Raw genomic sequence first — 21,385 nt, forward strand, 5'->3', positions numbered from 1 at the left:
GTGGGTTTATGGTCCAGCGATGGTGGGTTATTGTCGCTGATGTCTGGTGAGGACCTGCCTTACTACAGGCTTTCAAGCCCTCAGACACTAAACAAAAAAAAACTACCCACAAAACCCAAACGAAAAAGGAAAACTTATACAGTGGGGAGAATAAGTATTTGATACACTGCCAATTTTGCTTGTTTTCCTACTTTTCCTAATTTTTATCATAGTTACACTTCAACTGTGAGAGACAATCTAAAAATCCAGAAAATCACATTGTATGATTTTTAAGTAATTAATTGCATTTTATTGCATGACATAAGTATTTGATACATCAGAAAAGCAGAACTTAATATTTGGTACAGAAACCTTTGTTTGCAATTACAAAGATCATATGTTTCCTGTAGTTCTTGACCAGAATGGACACACTGCAGCAGGGATTTTGGCCCACTCCTCCATACAGACCTTCTCCAGATCCTTCAGGTTTCGGGGCTGTCGCTGGCCAATACAGACTTTCAGCTCTCTCCGGCAGCCCTGGTACATGAACCTTCACTGGAGGAACCGGGCCGCAGATCATCGCCTGACGAACCAGACCACCGATCATAACCGGAGGCTGGGGACCGTCGCTGGAGGCTCTGTGCTAGGGACCGTCACTGGAGGCTTAGTACGTGGCGCCGGAACAGGTCTTACCATACTGAGGAGACGTACTGACAAGCCTAGTGAGTGACGGTACCACAACACATCCGGGCTGGATACTCACTTTAGCTCGGTGGTGTGGAGAGCTGGCACAGGACGCACTGGGCTATGATGGCGCATTGGAGGCATAGTTCGTAGAGCCAGCGCAGGACACACTGGACCGTGGAGTCGCACTAAAGGTCTGGAGCGCAGCGCTGACACAACTCGTCCTGGCTGGATACCCCCTGTAGCCCGGCAAGTGCAGGGAGCTGGAACAGGCCGCACTTGGCTATGCTGGTGAACCGGGGACACCGTGCGTAGAGCTGGCGCAGGATAACCTGGACCAAAGAGACGCACCGGAGGCCAGGAGCGCTGAGCCGGCACAATCCGTCCTGGCTGAATGCCCACTCTAGCACGGCCACTGCGGGGAGCTTGCACAGAGCGCACCGGGCTGACACACTGAAGGCATGGTGCGCAGAACCAGATAGCATGGTGCTTGACCGGTCACTCGCTCCCCAGGGTAAGCAATGAGGAGTTGGCTCAGGTCTGAACCCTGACTCTGCCAATCTCCCATGTGCCACCCCCCAAAACATTTTGGGGGGCTTCCTCACGTTCTTGCCTCGCTGCTCCAACTCCTCGTAACATCGCAGTTCCGCCTTTGCTGCTTCAATCTCCTCCTTTTGACGGCGATACTCCCTGACCTGTCTCCAGGGTCCTTTTCCGTCCAGGATCTCCTTCCATGTCCACTCGTTCCTTTTTCCACGTATCTTGGTCCTTTGGTGGTGGGTAGTTCTGTCACGGCTCTTGTTGGAATGAGTGAACCAAAGTAAGGTAAGTGTGGTAAGTGTTCCTGATAAATTTATTACTCAAAACACTCGAACAAAATAACAAAGAGGGAAAACTGAAACAGTCCTGTCAGGTGCAGACACTAAAAAGAAAACAACTACCCACAAAACCCAAATGAAAAAGGACACCTATATATGATCCCCAATCAGAGACAACGATAGACAGTTGCCTCTGATTGGGAACCACACCAACATAGAAATAAAGAAACTAGAATGCCCACCCTAGTCACACCCTGGCCTAACCAAAATAGAGAATAAAAACATCTCTATGGTCAGGCGTGACAACAACAAAACTATTAAATAACACCAAAAAGTGTTAAACAAATTAAAGTATATTTTATAATTGAGATTATTCAAAGTAGCCACCCTTTTAGTGAGTTTGTGTCAAACAGTAGTGTTGTGACAAGGTGGGGTTGGTATACAGAAGATATTTTGGTATTTTACCCTATTTGGTAAAAATCCAAATCCATATTATTGCAAGAACAGCTCGAATAAGCAAAGATAAATGGCAGTCCATCATTACTTTAAGACATGGAGGTCAGTTAACCCTCCCGTCATCCTTGGATTGTGTCTAGACCCCTTATTGGCCAAAGGCCCAATGGGCGCAAGTGTGACAGTATGCGTGTGAACAGCCCTTGCAGATGTATTTCTTACACCTGCAGCACACCGTGTGTGTGTCTTGGAGGCCTTCTTCAGTGGGCAGAGCTGACACCTCTTCCTCTTACTTGCCCCGGTGGCCAGGGCAGCGCGCGGGCAGCGGCGGGCTCCTCGGGTTGTTGATCACGAGCCGCCGTAGCACCCTGTAGGACTTTGACGAGCGCTGACGCCGCTTCGGTGCGGGGGAGATGCTGCCTTCTTTGGATCAGCGGCTTGACGAGCGCCTTTCCCAGCTTCTACAGGAACACCCTGCGCTTCTTCCGCTTGCGAGGCATCCAGTCAGCCTTGATCTCGCGCCATATGACAAAGGCGTTGTAGGAGGACACGTCGAGGTTGTTGTGGAAGACGACCAGGAGCCAGCGGGCAGTCATCTGTCTGCAGCTGTACGTGCCGACCTCCTTGTCCAGGTTGTCCACGCCGCCCTTGTTGCAGTTGTAGTCTAGCACGAGGGCCGGCTTCCTGTCGCGGCGATCGGTGACTTGGGCCTCTGTGTGCAGCGTGCTCAGAAGCAGTACGTTCTTGTTTTTCTTTGCCAGGTAGGACACTAGAGTGGCGGTGGGCGTGAAGGCAAACCTGGAGGACAGGACCTGTCTGCCCTTTGACTCGAGCAGCGCCGGCGGGAGCTCGGCCTTGTTCTTTCTCACAGTGCCCACCACGGTGAGGTACGTCTCGAGAAGCCGCTGTCCCAGTTCGTAGGAGGTAAAGAAATTGTCACACGTGACATTGCGACCGCTCAGTCCCGTTGTCAGATCGAGGACAACGCACATCCCCTGGTTCTTCTCGGGGCATCCGCCAGCCACCTTGCCCGTGCAACTTGCATCTTCAAGCGTAGCTGGACATTGAGTCGCAGACCACCCACGACTTGATGCCGTATTTCGCCGGCTTGCTGGGGATGTACTGACAGACAGGACAGCGGCCTTTGGCAAGGGGAGAAGAGATTGGTGTCATAGACTCATTGGGGCCAATGAGTGCTACGTTATACATATACTAGCTCTCTCTGCGCGCGCACACATACACACACACACACACACATCACCTCGGGCTGCAGCCGCTCCTGCCACAGGTCCCAGACCTCTCGTATGGCTGTCAGTTTGTCCGTGGCGAACCTCGCGGGTCTCGACCGGCGGTCTTCGAATCACAGCAGCCTCGAGTACCTGTGACAGACCTTGAGTGGCATGGTGGCTCGGAACACGGTCCTTCCGCTCTCCACGTCCCACAGGCTGGCCGCGGCCTCGCCTCGGGACCTGTAGACACCCGCTAGGATCAGCAGCCCTACGTAGGCGCGCAGGTCGGAGGCGTCCATGGCTTGCCAGCTGTCGTCGCCGTATTTTCTCGCCATGTGCAGATTCGTCATGCCCACAATTCTCCTTTCTATCTCCGGTGTGACAAACAGGTGGAAGGTGGACGCGATGTCACAGGTGCGCGACACGTGTTCATCCTCGCGTTCGTCCTCGGAGGCTTCATCGCGTTCTTCCTGGCAGTCGCCCTCCCGTTCATCCTCGGGGGCTTCCTCCGGGTCTTCCCCCGAAGAGCGCGACAAGGCCCGGTCAATAATGTTATTCTTCAATACAATGAAGGAAGGAATAATTTTTGTAGTTCAGATAGAGCCTGGTCAACCATGGGGGCGAAGGCATACACAACAGTATCATCGGCATACAAGTGCAGGTCAAAAAAAAATGGAGAGACATGTCGATATTCTTAATGTAAAGGAAACCTGATTTGAACAGGTTCAGTATATATCCACTGTGTTCTCTGTCATGTGATTTTTAACTCCAGACATAAAAGAGCACGTATGTATAGATTGTTTTCATGTAGGTAGGCCTATCTTTCACACTTCAACCCTCTCTTTAGGCCCAACTGGGTTTAAATGCCTTCCTCCATTTCATTTATTTGTATTTATTCATCAGTGTTTATTTATTTTTGCTGCTTGGGGGTAATTGTTATTGCTTGGATAACCTTATCTACTATTATGTATTGATATTTTAATTTCTTAATATGTGGTGCGTACTGCGCAGAAAACTAGATGAATAATTGTAAGAATCATTGTAATGTTTGTTTAACAATGTGTCCATTATTCCTGTAAGGGATGAGTTGCCAACTGTCTATTTGACTAAATAAAAGTATCTGCTTCAGAGGGAAGGCTAGACAGTATCCGTAATATCTGCATGATCCACATGGCCTAGTTTCTGAAGTCTGGTGTGGAGTTAACTCATTTTAGACATAGTATGTGCATCCTGTACTTGTTATTGTACATTGACCCTGACATAACCCTGAGCTGCAATGCATGCATAGCCTACATTTACTTTAGGAGTGAAGACATAGACACTGAATGGTACAACACACTGAGTAAGTTATGTCTCTGTCTAAAAGCAAGAATTTTTGAGGAAATCAGCAACCGGTCAACTACTATGCAATTGCAAAACTATGATGAAATGTATAATGACAATGCTGTTACCTTATTAATTAAAGTTACTAGGTGTAAGTGCAAGTGTAAAGTGTTGCTCAAAATATAATTTGTATAGCTGACTGGTTTATATCCACCCCCTCTCCACTCTCTGTGTGACTGTGACTCACCTATCATCTCGAAGCGAGAGAGGAAACGCAGGAAGAAGTTCTTGCAGGGGTCGGGCATGGCCACTGTGCCAAACTCTGACACCATGATGCGGTTCCTCTCGCTGTTCTTCTTGTAAGCATCACTCTGCAGAAAGCGACTCCTGTAGGTCACCTTGCCATCCTCAATCTTAAACTGGTGCAGCATGGCCATCCCATCAAACCAGTGGTTGTAGCTGAATAATAAAGGACAGTGGGGATAGGTAAGGGCAAGGGAAAGTGTTAAAAACCTCCTAAGTTTGATGTCTGCGCCCCTGAGTAAATCTAATTAACATAATACAAATATCCCCATAAAAATCTGTCAATTTAAACTAGAGACATCTGTTTTTTTTGCATTTGATGCATCTCAATCCCTCACATCTGCTTAGTTAAATAAAAGTTAAATAAAATAGAAAGGTGACAGCTCTAGATCAGTGTTTGTCAGACCAAATTGGGTTCTCACAAAATCGTTTGTTGCATCCAAATTGTTTAGCCTACAAACTAGTATGACACCTCTATGGAAAGATGAGACTCTTATGAACATTATGGTGTTCTGTGTTTTGATCTACACTTCGTCTGATGTGGGACAAGTCTGAAGTCGGTACAGCTGATCTACCAACGTCTGTCTACAGTGTCCGAACTGTTTGGACTACAAACTAATATATGGTGAGACGCTCACAAACATGTCGGTTGTTTTGCTTTAGAATGCACACAGGCTTCAATACTTGTTTGAAGGTCCCCAATTACCTATCCCAAAAATTTATGGAAGGATATATGGAGTCTGTTTAGTGAAAAAAAAGGGGGTTCGGTAAATAAAAAAATAAAAAAAACATCTCTCAGATATAGTGCAGACACTTCAGAACAATCTTCCTTTAGATTTTTTGGGGGAACAATCTGTTGTTCCATGTAGTGAATGTGTTATTCAATGTGTTATCCATGCGGGCTAATAACAGGGGGTCTTCAAGGGTTCTTAAAATTAAAAATCAAATAGCAAAATGATCCTGGTACGACCGTCATAAAACAATATAGCTTAGTAGCCACCCCCCTAGACATGGCTTAGACTCTTATGGGTTAAAGGTTAGGGATAGGTTCAGGGTTAGTGGATAGAATAGGACAGTGAAGATAGATTAGTCATGAATAAAGTGGAAGTGGATTCATCATGCATTCGTATAGCGTGGTTCTAGATCTGTTTGTATTGTCTTGCCAACTCCTATGGTTGTTGTCCATAGCACTACAGGAGTTGGCAAGACAGCACAAACAGGTCTGGAAACAGCCTAACGTCCTTATATTCTTTTTGTTAAATGTAAAATAGTTTGGTGAACTGCTAAAAAGGATACGTGTTGATGTATGTCTCTGAACCCCATCCTTGTTATGCTAATGTGTAGCCTACTTGTACTTATTTTTGTTTTATTCTACTGGTCTAATGGCTGCAAGTTGTTCCAAAAAATGTGGCTAAAGGTGTGACTCACTGTTGGTTTCCGAACTCAAACTTCCCTGGGCCGTTGCGGAGGAGGCTGCCTCGGATCCAGGTTGGGATGGTCCCACACACCTCTGTGGCGATGGGCTCTGGGGTCTCCTCCACGGACCGCACCAGAGGGGCGATAGACTCCAGACCCTTCAGCTCTAGCTGGTTACACTTATTGAGCTCCTTTGGCTTGGCATCACTAGACGGTGTGATGGTCGCATCTGCAAAAAAATGATAGATACTTTTACTTTTTGTGTCTCTTGAACCTCTAGGATGCTGTGAGTCCCACGACATACACACCAAACCGTCATGCATAAGAACAGCCCTTAGCTGTGGTATATTGGCCATATACCACACTGCCTCGTGCTTTATTGCTTGATTATAAAATGTAATTATGAAGACTGTTTGGACTTGGCAAGAGATTTTTGCTCTGATTAAGCTCAGTAAATACATCTTAGTTCTCCACACAAGGCCTCAGTCACAGTGAACTGTTTATACACCAAGCAGATGCATATAGTCTTACCACCAGAAAAATCACCACCACAAAATACTTTCACAAATCCTTTTGGGGCCTTATGCTTGCCTTGCAAAAAACTTAAATGACTGAGATTGATCTCTTATTTGTTCCTCTTGAATACCCCCCCCCCCTCCCTCCCTCGAGCATCACATTTGGTACCTGCATGAATCCCCTCAAGCACCCCATTGGTTCCTGCATGAACAGTAGGCTGATACTCCCAAGATACATAGGTAAGGTTCTATATTTCAATATGAATGTCAATACACGCAATAGGTCTATAGTGAGGTGATTTCCCATAGTTAAAGTTCCCTATTATGAGCTATAATGCTAATATTTGTGTAAACTCTTCAGAATTGCAATATGTGGATGTCACTGAGTAGACTGATATGCAATGTCATGGATCCATACCTAAGGCTGCACATTGCAATATTCATTTTCAGTACATTGTAGACAGACTTATGAGCTGAATGTGACTAATTTCACAACAGTTTCAAAGTCCCACAATAAGTGCTATGAAGCTAATATTTGAGAACTTTTCACAGTTGTGTTCTATGGGTATCACTGAGTAGGCTGACGCCCCATTTCATGGGTGCACAATCTCTAGCTTAGGCTGTACAGTCAAATATCTATGTTCAATAGGCTGTATAGTGAGCTGATTTCCCACAGCTAAAGTTCTCTAATAAGACCTAAGATGCTAATATGTGTAAACTCTACATAGTTGTGTTCTGTTGGTGTCACTGGGTAGGCTGATACCCCATTTCAATGGGAGCACAATCTTTAGTTTAGACTGAACAGTTCAATGGTTATAATAGGCTGAATGCTTAATGCTGCTAACTTCACACTTGTTTTTAAGAGTCCCACAATAAGAACTAAGACGCTAATATTTGTGCTAACGAGTGTTTTCCACTAGCGCTTTCTGTCTGCTATACAGCAGGTTACACACTCATTTTCAGCCGGATAGCCTATTTTTTTCCACTTAAATTAATTAGGCTACTTTTCAATTCGCGAGTCAGAAAAAAAGTTAGCCGGGCCTTCTCCCACTCGAACTGGGATTGGCAACTCCAGTCCTTAGGGGCCCGGTTGGTGTCAGCCCCAGCTAACACACCAGAATCCAATAATCAACTAATTATGATCTTCAGTTTAGAATGCAATTAGTTTAATCAGCTGTGTTTGCTAGGGATGAGAAAAAAGTGTGACACCACTCCGGCCCCCAAGGACTGGAGTTGCCCATCCCTGCTAGAATGAACAAAATGCATCTCCTAGTGATCTATTGACAGGACAGGCACCTGTCAGTCACAAAGTTAACGATCACAGGGAAACTGTCTGTCCCGCCTCCGGTACCTGTGTTTGTTATGTAGACTGTGGTGGCAGTAGAGGAAGAGGAAGAGATAAGTTAGTTTTAACAGTGGCCAAGTAAGCTACTATGGCTATTTGATCATAATGTAGATCTAACAGAGTGGTATACCATCGAAAGCGATGGAGAAAATGCATAACATTTTAATAACATGGAAATAGCTGTTCTATCATTCAGCCTACAGTAGCAGCCAATGTGTGGAGTTAAATGTAGGCCTACATTCCATTAGACTTTGGGGGAAAAAACATGCATGGCTTGACCATTAACCTGTTCATCCACTTGTTCTTCAAACAAGGAGGTTGTCACACCCTGATCTGTTTCACCTGTCTTTGTGATTGTCTCCACCCCCCTCCAGGTGTCGGCTATCTTCCCCATTATCCCTTGTGTATTTATACCTGTGTTCTCCGTTTGTCTGTTGCCAGTTCGTCTTGTTTGTTCAAGTCAACCAGCATTTTGTGTCTCAGATCCTTTTTCCAGTCTCTCTTTTCTCATCCTCCTGGTTTCGACCCTTGCCTGTCCTGACCATGCCGACCTTTACCTTTTTCCCCCTCTGGATTACCAACCTCTGCCTGAACCTGCCTGCTGCCTGGTACTGTTGCCCCACCTTTGATCTCAAAACAAGTGCATCTACTCACGATCACAGCTGTAAAAGTCCTGTTCAAAGTAAATGGCACAGATCCATAAATAGAAATGATCTATTTGCATATAGGGCTCCCGAGTGTCGCAGCGATCGAAGGCACTTCATCTCAGTGCTAGAGGTGTTGCTACAGACCCTGCTTTTATTCAAAGCTGTATCACAACCGGCCGTGAGCGTCGTTCGGGTTTGGCCTGGTTAGGACATCATTGTAAATAAGAATTTGTTATTTACTGACTTGCCTAGTTAAATAAAGGTTTATTAAAATATCAAATTAAATACTGCAGCTCTAACTGGTTATGTCGCACAGGTCTGTAGAGTATGGGCTGATTCATGCGCAATAAAATTCTACTGCGATGCGTTCTGCCTAGAGCAAAATCTCTTTCATAGTTGTTTTGTTTCGGTATGTTGCATTAAAAGTGACAATTGCCAAAGCAAAGGGAAACGTTAATAGTGTTAACTAAAAGGGAAAGCTCTAGAATGTTGAGTGAAATTCAATCTCGTGCTTCTTAGTTTGCTGATATTTCTTCTGTGTACAACATGGCAGTCCCAGGGAGCTGTGTGACAGTCTCTGACTACTGCGTGCCCGCACACGGAACAGATTAGAGGGAACATAGATGTAGGCTCTCGTCAGTATATACAGTTCAAGTAGGAAGTTAACATACACCTTAGCCAAAATACATTTAATCTCAGTTTTTCACAATTCCAGACATTGAATCCTAGTAAAAATTCCCTGTCTTAGGTCAGTTAGGATCCCCACTTTATTTTAAGAATGTGAAATGTCGGAAAAATAGTAGAGAATGATTTATTTCAGGTTTTATTTATTTCATCACATTCCCAGTGGATCAGAAGTTTACATATACTCAATTAGTATTTGGTAGCATTAGCTGTAAATTGTTTAACTTGAGTCAAACGTTTCGGGTATCCTTCCACAAGCTTCCCACAATAAGTTGGGTGAATTTTGGCCCATTCCTCCTGACAGAGCTGGTGTAACTGAGTCAGGTTGGCAGGCCTCCTTGCTCTCACACGCTTTTTCAGGTTTTTCAAATTTTCTATGGGATTGAGGTCAGGGCTTTGTGATGGCCACTCGGATATCTTGACTTTGTTGTCTTTAAGCCATTTTGCCACAAAGTATGCTTTGTCCATTTGGAAGACCAATTTGCGACCAAGATTTAAATTCCTGACGTCTTGACATGTTGCTTCGATATATCCACACAATCTATTTTGTGAAGTGTACCAGTCCCTCCTGCAGCAAAGCAGCCCCACAACATGATACTGCTTGTGAGGTTGCTTTTTCGGCTTGCAAGCCTCCCCCTTTTTCCTACAAACATAACAATGGTCATTATGGCCAAACAGTTCTATTTTGTTTCATCAGACCAGAGGACATGTCTCCAAATAGTACGATCTTTGTCCCCATGTGCAGTTGCAAACAGTCGTCTGGTTTTTTATATGACATTTTGGAGCAGTGGTTTCTTCCTTGCTGAGCGGCCTTTCAGGTTATGTCGATATAGGACTCGCTTTATAGATACTTTTGTACCTGTTTCCTCCAGCATCTTCACAAGTTCCTTTGCTGTTTTTCTGGGATTGATTTGCACTTTTCGCACCAAGGTACGTTCAACTATAGAAGACAGAACACGTCTTTTTCCTGAGCGGTATGATGGCTGCGTGGTCCCAAGGTGTTTATACTTGCGTACTATTGTTTGTACAGATGAACGTGGTACCTTCAGGTGTTTGGTAATTGCTCCTAAGGATGAACCAGACTTGTGGAGGTCTACAATTATTTAAAGGCACATTCAACTTAGTGTATGTAAACTTCTGACCCACTGGAATTTTGATAAAGTGAATTATAAATGTAATAATTTGTCTGTAAACAATTGTTGGAAAAATTACTTGTGTCATGCACAAAGTAGATGTCCTAACAGACTTGCCAAAACTATAGTTTGTTATTAACAAAACATTTTTGGAGTGGTTGGAAAACTAGTTTTGAGTCCAACCTAAGTGTATGTAAACTTCCGACTTCAACTGTAGGTTGTAGATAGCAAAAGAGTGTTCTGTAAAAAGTATTGCAGAGGATAAAGTTGAATATTGAAAACATTGTTAATTTCATTTCTATTTGTTTCCATCGTCACCAATTACATTTCATAGCCAACATATTTTTACATTTAAAATAGATCAAGCAATGCCAAAAACAAATCTACATCACAATACAGTAATTGTTTCAGAATTCACCCACAGAAATGACAGAATTACTGGGAGTATATAAAGGCCCATTGTTTTATTTGAGTAACGATTAATAAGAGTAGTGTGATGGGGTAGACCAGTGGTTGCTGGAATAGGCTCAACGCTCGAGCCATTGTCAACCTTCGTAGACTATTTTATTAAATTTCATGTGCAAGCATTTCCATCATATGTAAAATACTCTATATACTTGATAAACAAAATCTCACTAATAACGATATTAACAGAAGACTGCATTTTGGTCACATTAGATGTCGAGAGTCTATATACCAGCATTCCGTCTCAAGGACAAGGTCACTATCTCTGTCGGCTGGGTAGTGAGACAGACAGTGTGTGGTTAGCAGGACATGTGTGTGCGTATGTTTGTGTGTATGTGTGTGCGTATGTATGTGTGTGCGTATGTATGTTTGTGTGAATGTGTGGGCGTGAGAAGTCAGTATAAAATTAATTGTTTTGTATTCTTGACTGTAGAATGTTCCCGTGAATAAACATTTGACCATTGTAGTTAGGTCTCCGCCTGATTAATTTCAACCAGTTTCCTACAAACTCTGGGTTTCAGGCTGAGAGTAATATAATTAAAATTGGGTTATGTACCTGGAGAACATAATTCTCTTAACACAGCCCAGCTCACTATTTGAGAGACGGAGATACCAACGAATACACACCAAACAATATTTTAGAGCTGGCTGAATTTTTGTATTTTTATTTTCTTTATTTTACTAGGCAAGTCAGTTAAGAACAAATTCTTATTTTCAATGACGGCCTAGGAACAGTGGGTTAACTGCCTGTTCAGGGGCAGAACGACAGATTTGTACCTTGTCAGCTCGGGGATTAGAACTTGCAACCTTCCGGTTACTAGTCCAACGCTCTAACCACTAGGCTACCCTGCCGCCCCGGAAGATGTTTTGACGTATAACTATTTCAGGTTTGATGATGAATACTACCTCCAAACGAATAGAACGTCGATGGGCTCCACATTCGCTCCGAGCTATGTTAATCTTTATGTGGGTATTTTTGAACAACATTTTTGTTATGTTCTGTCAATTACTGATGCCCCCTTTAAGAATTGAGCAGTGTTGATCTATGTTATTCTGGTACTAACTCGTTTTAGTAAATGTGAAGCTCCAGTTCACTTCCTTGTATTCGGAATCTTTCTTATTATATAAATAAGTAATAAGAGCTAAGACATTATAGTTTTGTTAAGATTTTTTTTATTTTTTATAAAATCCTGAAGTGGTATCGATATATTGACAAAAAAATGTGCATATGGGGAGGAACGGGAGAAGAGCTGTCAGACTTTAGGGCATTACTCAATGACATTGACCCCAATCTCGAATTCACTATTGAATGTGACTCTAAAAGTGTTCATTACCTCGATATGTGACATTTGAAATCAAATGAAACTCTGTTTACAACACTGTATAGAAAGGAAACACACAGAAACACTCTATTACAGGGGGACAGCTTCCACCTTGAAGCATTAAAAAGAGGACGTCAAGAAGCCAGTTTTTCAGACTGCACCATATATGACACTCAACAGAGGACAATATAGAAAAAGCAGCAGAGATGCGCAATAGGATTCTAAAAAACAGGCTACTTTCCACAATGTGTGGATGAAGCTCTTCATTTGGCATTGGGAAAACATGAGCTGAACTTCTACTAAAACGACCCATTAGAGCTAAAGAACACTGTAATGTTCACCGCCACATATACTTTGAACTCACAAACGTGGGAGATGCTGTCAAGAAACACTGGCATGTTTTATCATCGGACCCAGCTTTGACAGCTGAATTTAAGAATCCCTCTCACAGCTACACTGCTGCTATAATTAATTTAGTCACTTCCTGTTGTACGGAGAATAAGGAAGAGCTTGGATTTCTTTATTTGGAAAGTTAGTTGTTTAAAAGAATATGGTGAAGTTTTTTGTAGCTACCTAGCTTCTTATGTTGGATCACGTAACATCAGTTGCTGGGACTGCATGTATCTTTCCAGTTATCCTGCCGACCAAGGACGGGTCTGAGGAGCTTTTTGGCGTCGCAGCTTGCCTAGCTGCTAGCTATCTGGACATCAAGCTAGCGAGGTGTTCTAGAACGCTGCCTGCGATATGGTTAGCCAATGTGGCTGGGACCGCGGATTGTCCCAGGTTTGTGGCTGTCTAGATCCCTGCAGTTTGTTGTTTTAAATTTTCCCCATGATCTGCCCTGTCTGGAACTGCGAGGAATAACATCCTAAGATACTTTGCTAGCTACGATGACAAAGACCAAAGCCGATGGGAGTACCGTTGAGGACAGTGCCAGTGGTGTCTTTCTATCACACGTGAAGGATCTTTTAAACAAACAAAAAGAAACCTATAAGCAGTTGCTACAACAACAAGAAAATAGTTTCAAGTGTTTTGTCCAAATTCTGATGGATTCTACTAATAAAAGAATGGAATACCTGACCAGAAAGGTCCAGGACCTGAATAACTGTTTGCAGTTCTCCAAGGGTGAGCTCGACGAGTTGAAACAGGAGAACGGCAAGATGACAGCAATCTGTAAGTCATTGAGAGAGGACATCAGTTCTGTGTGTGAATCCATGATAACAATGACAGATAAATTAGACAATCTCGAGGGACAATCAAGGCGAAACAACATGGTTGTGGACAGAATTGCAGAATCTCCACATGAGACCTGGATAGAGTCTGAGGACAAAGAGAGGGAAATAATCTCTGAGAAATTGAAGATAGACCACGGGAAGATTGAGATGGAGCGTGCCCACAGGACTGGAAAACCCACCACCGGCCCAGGTGAAAGGCCCAGGCCAATAGTGGTCAAGTTCCTGAGGTTCAAGGACAAGGTAGCTATTCTGGAAAGAGCCAAGAACTTGAGAAGAATCTTCCTCAACAAGGACTATCCTGAAGCTGTGCGCCAGAACAGGGAAGAACTGATCCCAGCCATGAAAGCTGCCAGAGCACGTGAGGACATTCCATACATCCTCATTGTCTATGACAGGCTCATTGTCCACCATCCCACCCAAAAGCTTGGAAGGGATGAGAAAGCCAAGCCTTTTGAGTTCGTAGCCTCAACCCAGCACACACACACACCAATTGATTAATGGAATGCTGAATTTATATATTTTTCTCTTGCTTTGTCTGCTCTTTCAATATCATGTCTATCTCTGATAAACTACTCAGGAAAGGGCTGAAAATAGCCCATATTACCATATATAGCCTTAGAAATTGTAACGGATTTCCTCCTCCTCGTCTGAGGAGGAGTAGCAAGGATCAGACCAATGCGCAGCGTGGTAAGTGTCCATGATACTTTAATAATCACTGAACATGACAAAATACAAAAAATAACAAAGGAAACAAAAACCGAAACAGTCCTGAATGGTGACACAAACAACAAAACAGGAAACAATCGCCCACGAAACACAGGTGGGAAAAGGCTCCCTTAAGTATGATTCTCAATCAGAGACAACTAATGACACCTGCCTCTGATTGAGAACCATACCAGGCCAAACACAAAACACAACATAGAAAAACGAACATTTATAGAAGAGACAGAAATGCTTATGGGGGAGGAGTTGCTGTATATATTCAGAGCCATATCCCTGTAATGTTTAGATAAGATCTTATGTCAAGTGTTATTGAAGTGTTGTGGTTGCAGGTTAACTTGGCTCATCTAAAGCCTTTTCTTTTGGGGTGTTGCTATTGGCCACCAAGAGCTAACAGTCAGTATCTAAATAATGTGTGAAATGCTTGATAGTGTATGGGATGTAAACAGGGAGGTCTACTTTCTTGGGGAACTGAATATTGACTGGTTTTCATCAGGCTGTTCACTCAAGAGGAAGCTTCTTACTGTAGCCAGTGCCTGTAATCTGGTTCAGGTTATTAAATCAACCTACTGGGGTGTTTACAAACAATACAGGAACAAAATCATCCACATGTATCGATCACATCTTTACTAATGCTGTAGATTGTTCTAAAGCTGTATCCGTACCCATTGGATGCAGTGATCACAATATAGTGGCTATATCTAGGAAAGCCAATGTTCCAACAGCTGGGCCTAAAATAGTAGATAAGAGATCATACCAAAGATTTGGCTGTGACTCTTAAGTGGATGATGTTAAAAATATTTGTTGGTCTGATGTGATTAATGAGGAGCATCCAGACGCTGCACTTGATGAATTTATGAAATAGTTTCTTCCAATTATTGATAAACATGCAACTGTTAAGAAACTGACTGATAGAACTGTTAAGGCTCCATGGATTGATGAGGATTTGATAAACTGTATGCTTGTAAGAGATGGGGCAAAAGGAGTGGCTAATAAGTCATGCTGTACATCTGTACGATACTTCTCCTTTTTTAAAAGAAATGTATTTGGAACTTCTGGCCGCTTTTGAAAAGTAACTCTAAGCTATAATGCACGCATTTTCCCTCTAAATGCCACAACCCCTTTTCTCGGTTTAAATTTGAGGAACGATGTTTTTCAACGTGAAACATCACACATCTGCCTGCCTCTGTAAAACATATATATTCCCTATTCAGATTGCGTTTAGTTTTAAATTCTAATCATCAAAGTAAAACCAACCCAACTTCTCAACTTACCATACTCTAACATTTAAACGTACCATGTTTTGTGCTAAACTTATCATATGTCAGTCGATTCATAAATAGCTATAACGTCCGGATAGCCCGAAATTGTATCGTATCTCTCCGTTATTCCCTACATTTAACTTTAGGTGACTTTCTCTTCTATGATACATTTATTTAAATACGACTCCCATCTCAATACATTATTCCACCAGATCATTTTGGGCAAAATAGCGTATTACATCGAAATTGTCTCGCCATTATTTTTAATGACTTCTTTTTTCAATTCTATCTAAAACACATAATAAACGTTCATTTCATATCTTTTACAAACACTGGGGACCGTATTTTTCAGGATAAACATGCAAATAGGTCAATTACAATCTAAAATCAATTTTAGTTAACCGCCTCGGCCGGGAACCGAACCGTGGATTGCCGTTGGTGAGACTGCTGCGCTCACCACTATACTACCAACCCTCGAACTGACTAAGATTCTCCGCAAATAGACCCATCTTCTCTGTTTAAATTTGTAACTCCGACATTTAGACAACAGAAAATAGCCCCAATTTAGACGCCCAAAGTTTTCCCTCAGTTAGAATTCTCGTTAATCTCGCTCCCTTTGTATCTGAACCTTCTCTTTCTTTACTCGATTGTCGCCTCTGACTTTCCCCACAGTTAAATTACAACCTGTTGATGACTTTTGCAGGGAGTGTTACACTCCCGGGCGAAATTTCCAATTTCATTACAATTAAACCATCTTGTATTTTTCTTTTGACTCACTTTATCCATTTTTCTCAACATTATTATTATAATTGTCCGTAGTCCCAAAACTTCGGCACCGGGAATTCCCAGAAAATCGAAAATCGTCCTAATTTAAAACCCTTCCTTGCTATATTCGTAATAACAGCTTCCATTCAGGTTCTTTGTCTGAGTCAGATTTTGGACGCCTCCCTTCCATTCACTTTGTTCTCGTATTACGGTAATCTCCCGCTAGTTTCCGACACTTCTTTTGAGGAATTTCTAAACAATCCTTCCTTTTCTGTCTGACTATTTGTGTGTCTCTTTTATGGAAATCTTATCAATAGCTTTGACTTTTGAATCAGATATTAGGTCTTACCTTACAACTATAAGCCCAGGGTTTGTAAAGCCCTAGTTAATATGCTATTTTCCGGTTGTGTCAGAGGGCTTTTAAAGAACTTTAATAATCGTTATCTCACGCCACTAATTGTTAGACTTCCCTCTCGCATGGAACTTTCATGTCTAAAGAATGGCTTTTATCTAATTTCTTTAGATTTAAGTTCCCTCTCCTCCTTATTTGGATATTTCCTAGTATTAGTTGAATCGGAACGATGATCAATACTGCCACTATTCAAATGACCAATACACTTATCTTGCGCATTCTTGCCGTCTCCCCACGCCCAGTATTTGTACAAGATCACCGTCCTATCCCCCAGTACCTATTTAATATCCCGTCTTAATCTCGGGCGGGTGTGCCTCTCATGATTAAGTTTAGTTTATTTACGGTAGTGCACATTACCACAGGTTATTTTCGAACCTGCTTCAGTGTATATCGGTTATACAAAACCCAGTGTATGATGGTCATACAAACCCAGTGTATATCGGTTATACAAACTCTAGTGTATGATGGTCAAACAAACCCTGTGGGAATAGCAAAAGCTCCTATTATTGATGAATCCTGAAAATTTCAGAACATCAATTAAAGAACTCAAATCCCCCCAGAATCGAGAATAAAGGCTACTTTACCTGCTGCCGGCTGGGAAAGCATTGTTTGTTTGAATCTGTCACCTTCCCTGTACTCCGTGATAATACGCAGGCCTGAATTTTAACCTCAATTCAGAGGTCAGGTCTTTAGTAAAACGAGTCAAAAACTCATCCGTGCACGATTTTCAGCATACTACCTCCAGATAACACGGAGGGAGGGGTATTTAGATCCGGGATCGAAGGACCAATTGTTAGAGGAATTCTAAATTCCTATATGTTTTGTAGCCAAAACCAAATTCACACTCTTTCTATTTCATTAATGAGTTGTAAATTCATGAATTATGCATGAAGTAGATCGAGACCAGTCTTAAAAGTCAGGTAACAGCGTTTATTTCAAGAGAGTACTGCCACATACACATTTTTCTACAGGTTATAAACTGAAAATGACATCAGCGTTTTCTAAATGTTCTGTCTCTTCATAGAGGCCCTATAGTGTCTCGAGCTTTCGCTCCACGCCTGAAGTCAAGGTCAGTCAGTATAAATCAGCATTCTAGACAGTCCGTTCCTGCCACCTGGAAATAGTACATTCATTTGTACAAGGAACAGACAGTCATTGTTACTAAACTCCTGACTACATTATATACAATTGGGAATGGGAGCAAGAGAGAAAATTCATATGTACAGTACATTATAGCATTTGGACTAGTCAGTTCTGATTGGAATGTATACATAATTAGTCATTTCAACCATAATTTCCTCCAACACAATCCTAGAGAAAATGTGTGGGCAGAACTGAAAAGGCGTGTGCGGCCAAGGAGGCCTATACTATAACCCTGACTCAGTTACACCAGCTCTGTCAGGAGGAATTGGCCAAAATTCACCCAACTTATTGTGGGAAGCTTGTGGAAGGCTACCCGAAATGCTTGACCGAATTTAAACAACTTAAAGGCAATGCTACAAAATACTAATTGAGTGTATGCATACTTCTGACCCACTGGGAATCTGATGAAATAAATAAAAGCTGAAATAAATAATTTTCTCTAGAATTAATCTGACATTTCACATTTTTAAAATAAAGTGGTGATCCTAACTGACATTTACATTTAAGTCATTTAGCAGACGCTCTTATCCAGAGTGACTTACAAATTGGTGCATACACCTTATGACATCCAGTGGAACAGCCACTTTACTATAGTGCATCTAAATCTTTTAGGGGGGTGAGAAGGATTACTTATCCTATCCTAGGTATTCCTTAAAGAGGTGGGGTTTCAGGTGTCTCCGGAAGGTGGTGATTGACTCCGCTGTCCTGGCGTCGTGAGGGAGTTTGTTCCACCATTGGGGGGCCAGAGCAGCGAACAGTTTTGACTGGGCTGAGCGGGAACTGTACTTCCTCAGTGGTAGGGAGGCGAGCAGGCCAGAGGTGGATGAACGCAGTGCCCTTGTTTGGGTGTAGGGCCTGATCAGAGCCTGGAGGTACTGAGGTGCCGTTCCCCTCACAGCTCCGTAGGCAAGCACCATGGTCTTGTAGCGGATGCGAGCTTCAACTGGAAGCCAGTGGAGAGAGCAGAGGAGCGGGGTGACGTGAGAGAACTTGGGAAGGTTGAACACCAGATGGGCTGCGGCGTTCTGGATGAGTTGTAGGGGTTTAATGGCACAGGCAGGGAGCCCAGCCAACAGCGAGTTGCAGTAATCCAGACGGGAGATGACAAGTGCCTGGATTAGGACATGCGCCGCTTCCTGTGTGAGGCAGGGTCGTACTCTGCGGATGTTGTAGAGCATGAACCTACAGGAACGGGCCACCGCCTTGATGTTAGTTGAGAACGACAGGGTGTTGTCCAGGATCACGCCAAGGTTCTTAGCGCTCTGGGAGGAGGACAATGGAGTTGTCAACCGTGATGGCGAGATCATGGAATGGGCAGTCCTTCCCCGGGAGGAAGAGGAGCTCCGTCTTGCCGAGGTTCAGCTTGAGGTGGTGATCCGTCATCCACACTGATATGTCTGCCAGACATGCAGAGATGCGATTCGCCACCTGGTCATCAGAAGGGGGAAAGGAGAAGATTAATTGTGTGTCGTCTGCATAGCAATGATAGGAGAGACCATGTGATTAAATGTCAGGAATTGTGAAAAAAGGAGTTTCGTGAATTCTCGTGACACAAAACCTCTCATTGTCATTCAAAACCTAGGTTAACCTCCACTGTATTCACATCCTACCATGCACTTGTCTGTACGTTATGCCTTGAATCTATTCTTCCGCAACAAGAAACCTGCTCCTTTTACTCTCTGTTCCAAAAGCACTAGATGACCAGTTCTTGTAGACTTTAGCCGTACCCTTATCCTACTCCTCCGCTATTCCTCTGGTGATGTAGAAGTTAATCCAGGCCCTGCAGTGTCAAGCTCCACTTCTATTCCACAGGCGCTCTCTTTTGTTGACGTCTGTAACCGTAAAAGCCTTGGTTTCATGCATGTTAACTTCTTGTGGGCAGGTGGAACAGTAGCGTCCCACCTGGCCAACATCCGGTGAAATTGCGGAGTGCGAAATTCAAACTACAGAATTATCCATATTTAACTTTCATAAAATCACAAGTGTAATACATCAAAATAAAGGTTAACTTCTTGTTAATCCAGCCGCTGTGTCAGATTTCAAAAAGGCTTTACGGCGAAAGCACACCATGCAATTATCTGAGGACAGCGCCCTGCATACAAAACCATGGAAAACATATCTCAACCAGGCAGGTGCAACACGAAAGTCAGAAATAGCAATATAATAAATGCCTTACCTTTGATGATCTTCTTATGTTGGCACTCCAAAAGGTCCCAGTTACATCACAAATGGTCCTTTTGTTGGATAATCTCCTTTATATCCATAAATACTCAATTTAGCTTGAGTGCTTCAGTCAATAATCCACCCAGTTTCACTCCATCAAAATGCATACAAAATGAATCCCAAACGTTACTAACATACTTTTCCAAACAATTCCAAAAATATTTTTACAATCAAACCTTAGGTACCCTAATACGTAAATAAATGATCAAATTTAAGACGGGGAATCGTTTGACGGAGAATTGTCTTTACAGGAGAAAAATACCAAAGAACGCACTCTCATGCACGCGCTTGGAAACACTACAGCCAAAATGGGAGCCACCTAGACAATCTACCATTTCTGGCTAATTTTTCCAAAAACCAGCGTGAACCTCTTTCTAAAGACTGTTGACATCTATTGGAAGCCCTAGGCACTGCAATCTGGGAGGACTTCACCTTATAATAAAAGTGACAGCCATTGAAAATAGTGGTAGGCTGAATTTTTGTTTGATTTAGATGGTTTCTCCTCGGGGTTTCGCCTGCCATATCAGTTCTGTTAGACACTTTAGAGCAGGGGTCCCCAAACTTTTTCCTGTGAGGGCCACAACTTTTCCCTTCTCTGATGGGGGGCCGGTGTCAGTTTGTAACAGAAAAAGTGTGACGATCGTAGGGGAGCTTAAAAAAATGTATTGTTTTCCAGAAAGCCACACAACCAAATAACCCTTTCCAGGTTCTTTACAGAAAAAAAGTCAGGAAACAAATAATAACACTATTAATGAAATAAATAATAACTAAATAACTCTCTCTGGGTTCTTCATAGAAAAAAAAGCCATGGAACATTAACTTTCTGTCGTGCCATGCACAATCTTAACAGATAAAAGTTCAGCTCAGTTGTCAGAGCAGAATCTCTCTGACACATATGAGCAGTCTCTTAAAGTTCTTGTGTTCCTTCCTTATAATCCTTTTGTAGGTTCCAGTAGGCTTGTAGACACCGCTGTTTGCAGCTCTCTCTCATCAACTTCCCTGTGAAAACCACAAAAGAAGCAGGTTGAGAAACTGAACTAAGTGATACAGCACCTACACAGCACAATACATTTCACTACCAGTATGGTTGTAAAGATGGATTTTATCCCAGTAGATTTTATTATGATTATATTTGTTTATGCTCAGAATGACTCATTCAAGTCAGAAAAGTGAGCTTACCTATCTATGTATGTTCATCAGTGTGAACTGTGGGCCTGCATCTGGCTGGTGAGAAGTTGAATATCAGGTTCCATTCTAGTTACAGCCAGTCTCAAGCACTGATGCAAATGTTAATCTGTCAATCTTGATC

General features: G+C 42.8%; 1 protein-coding gene across 3 annotated transcripts in view; it reads right to left on the bottom strand.

The window, feature by feature from the left end:
* bco2a (beta-carotene oxygenase 2a) overlaps positions 1-21,385 on the bottom strand; it is a 120,864-nt gene that overhangs the window by 62,341 nt on the left and 37,138 nt on the right. For 2 of the 3 annotated variants that reach the window (XM_052457473.1, XM_035781297.2), the window contains 2 exons: positions 6,218-6,434; positions 4,734-4,945 (listed from right to left, as the gene is read on the bottom strand). In XM_052457473.1, the coding sequence (XP_052313433.1) occupies positions 4,734-4,923 (190 nt within the window). In that variant the 5' untranslated portion in view covers positions 4,924-4,945; positions 6,218-6,434. The remainder of the gene's footprint in view (positions 1-4,733; positions 4,946-6,217; positions 6,435-21,385) is intronic. The other variant, XM_052457472.1, reaches the window with a different exon arrangement.

The sequence above is a fragment of the Oncorhynchus keta genome, chromosome 11 (genome assembly GCF_023373465.1).
Source record: "Oncorhynchus keta strain PuntledgeMale-10-30-2019 chromosome 11, Oket_V2, whole genome shotgun sequence".
NCBI classification, from domain to species: Eukaryota; Metazoa; Chordata; class Actinopteri; order Salmoniformes; family Salmonidae; genus Oncorhynchus; species Oncorhynchus keta.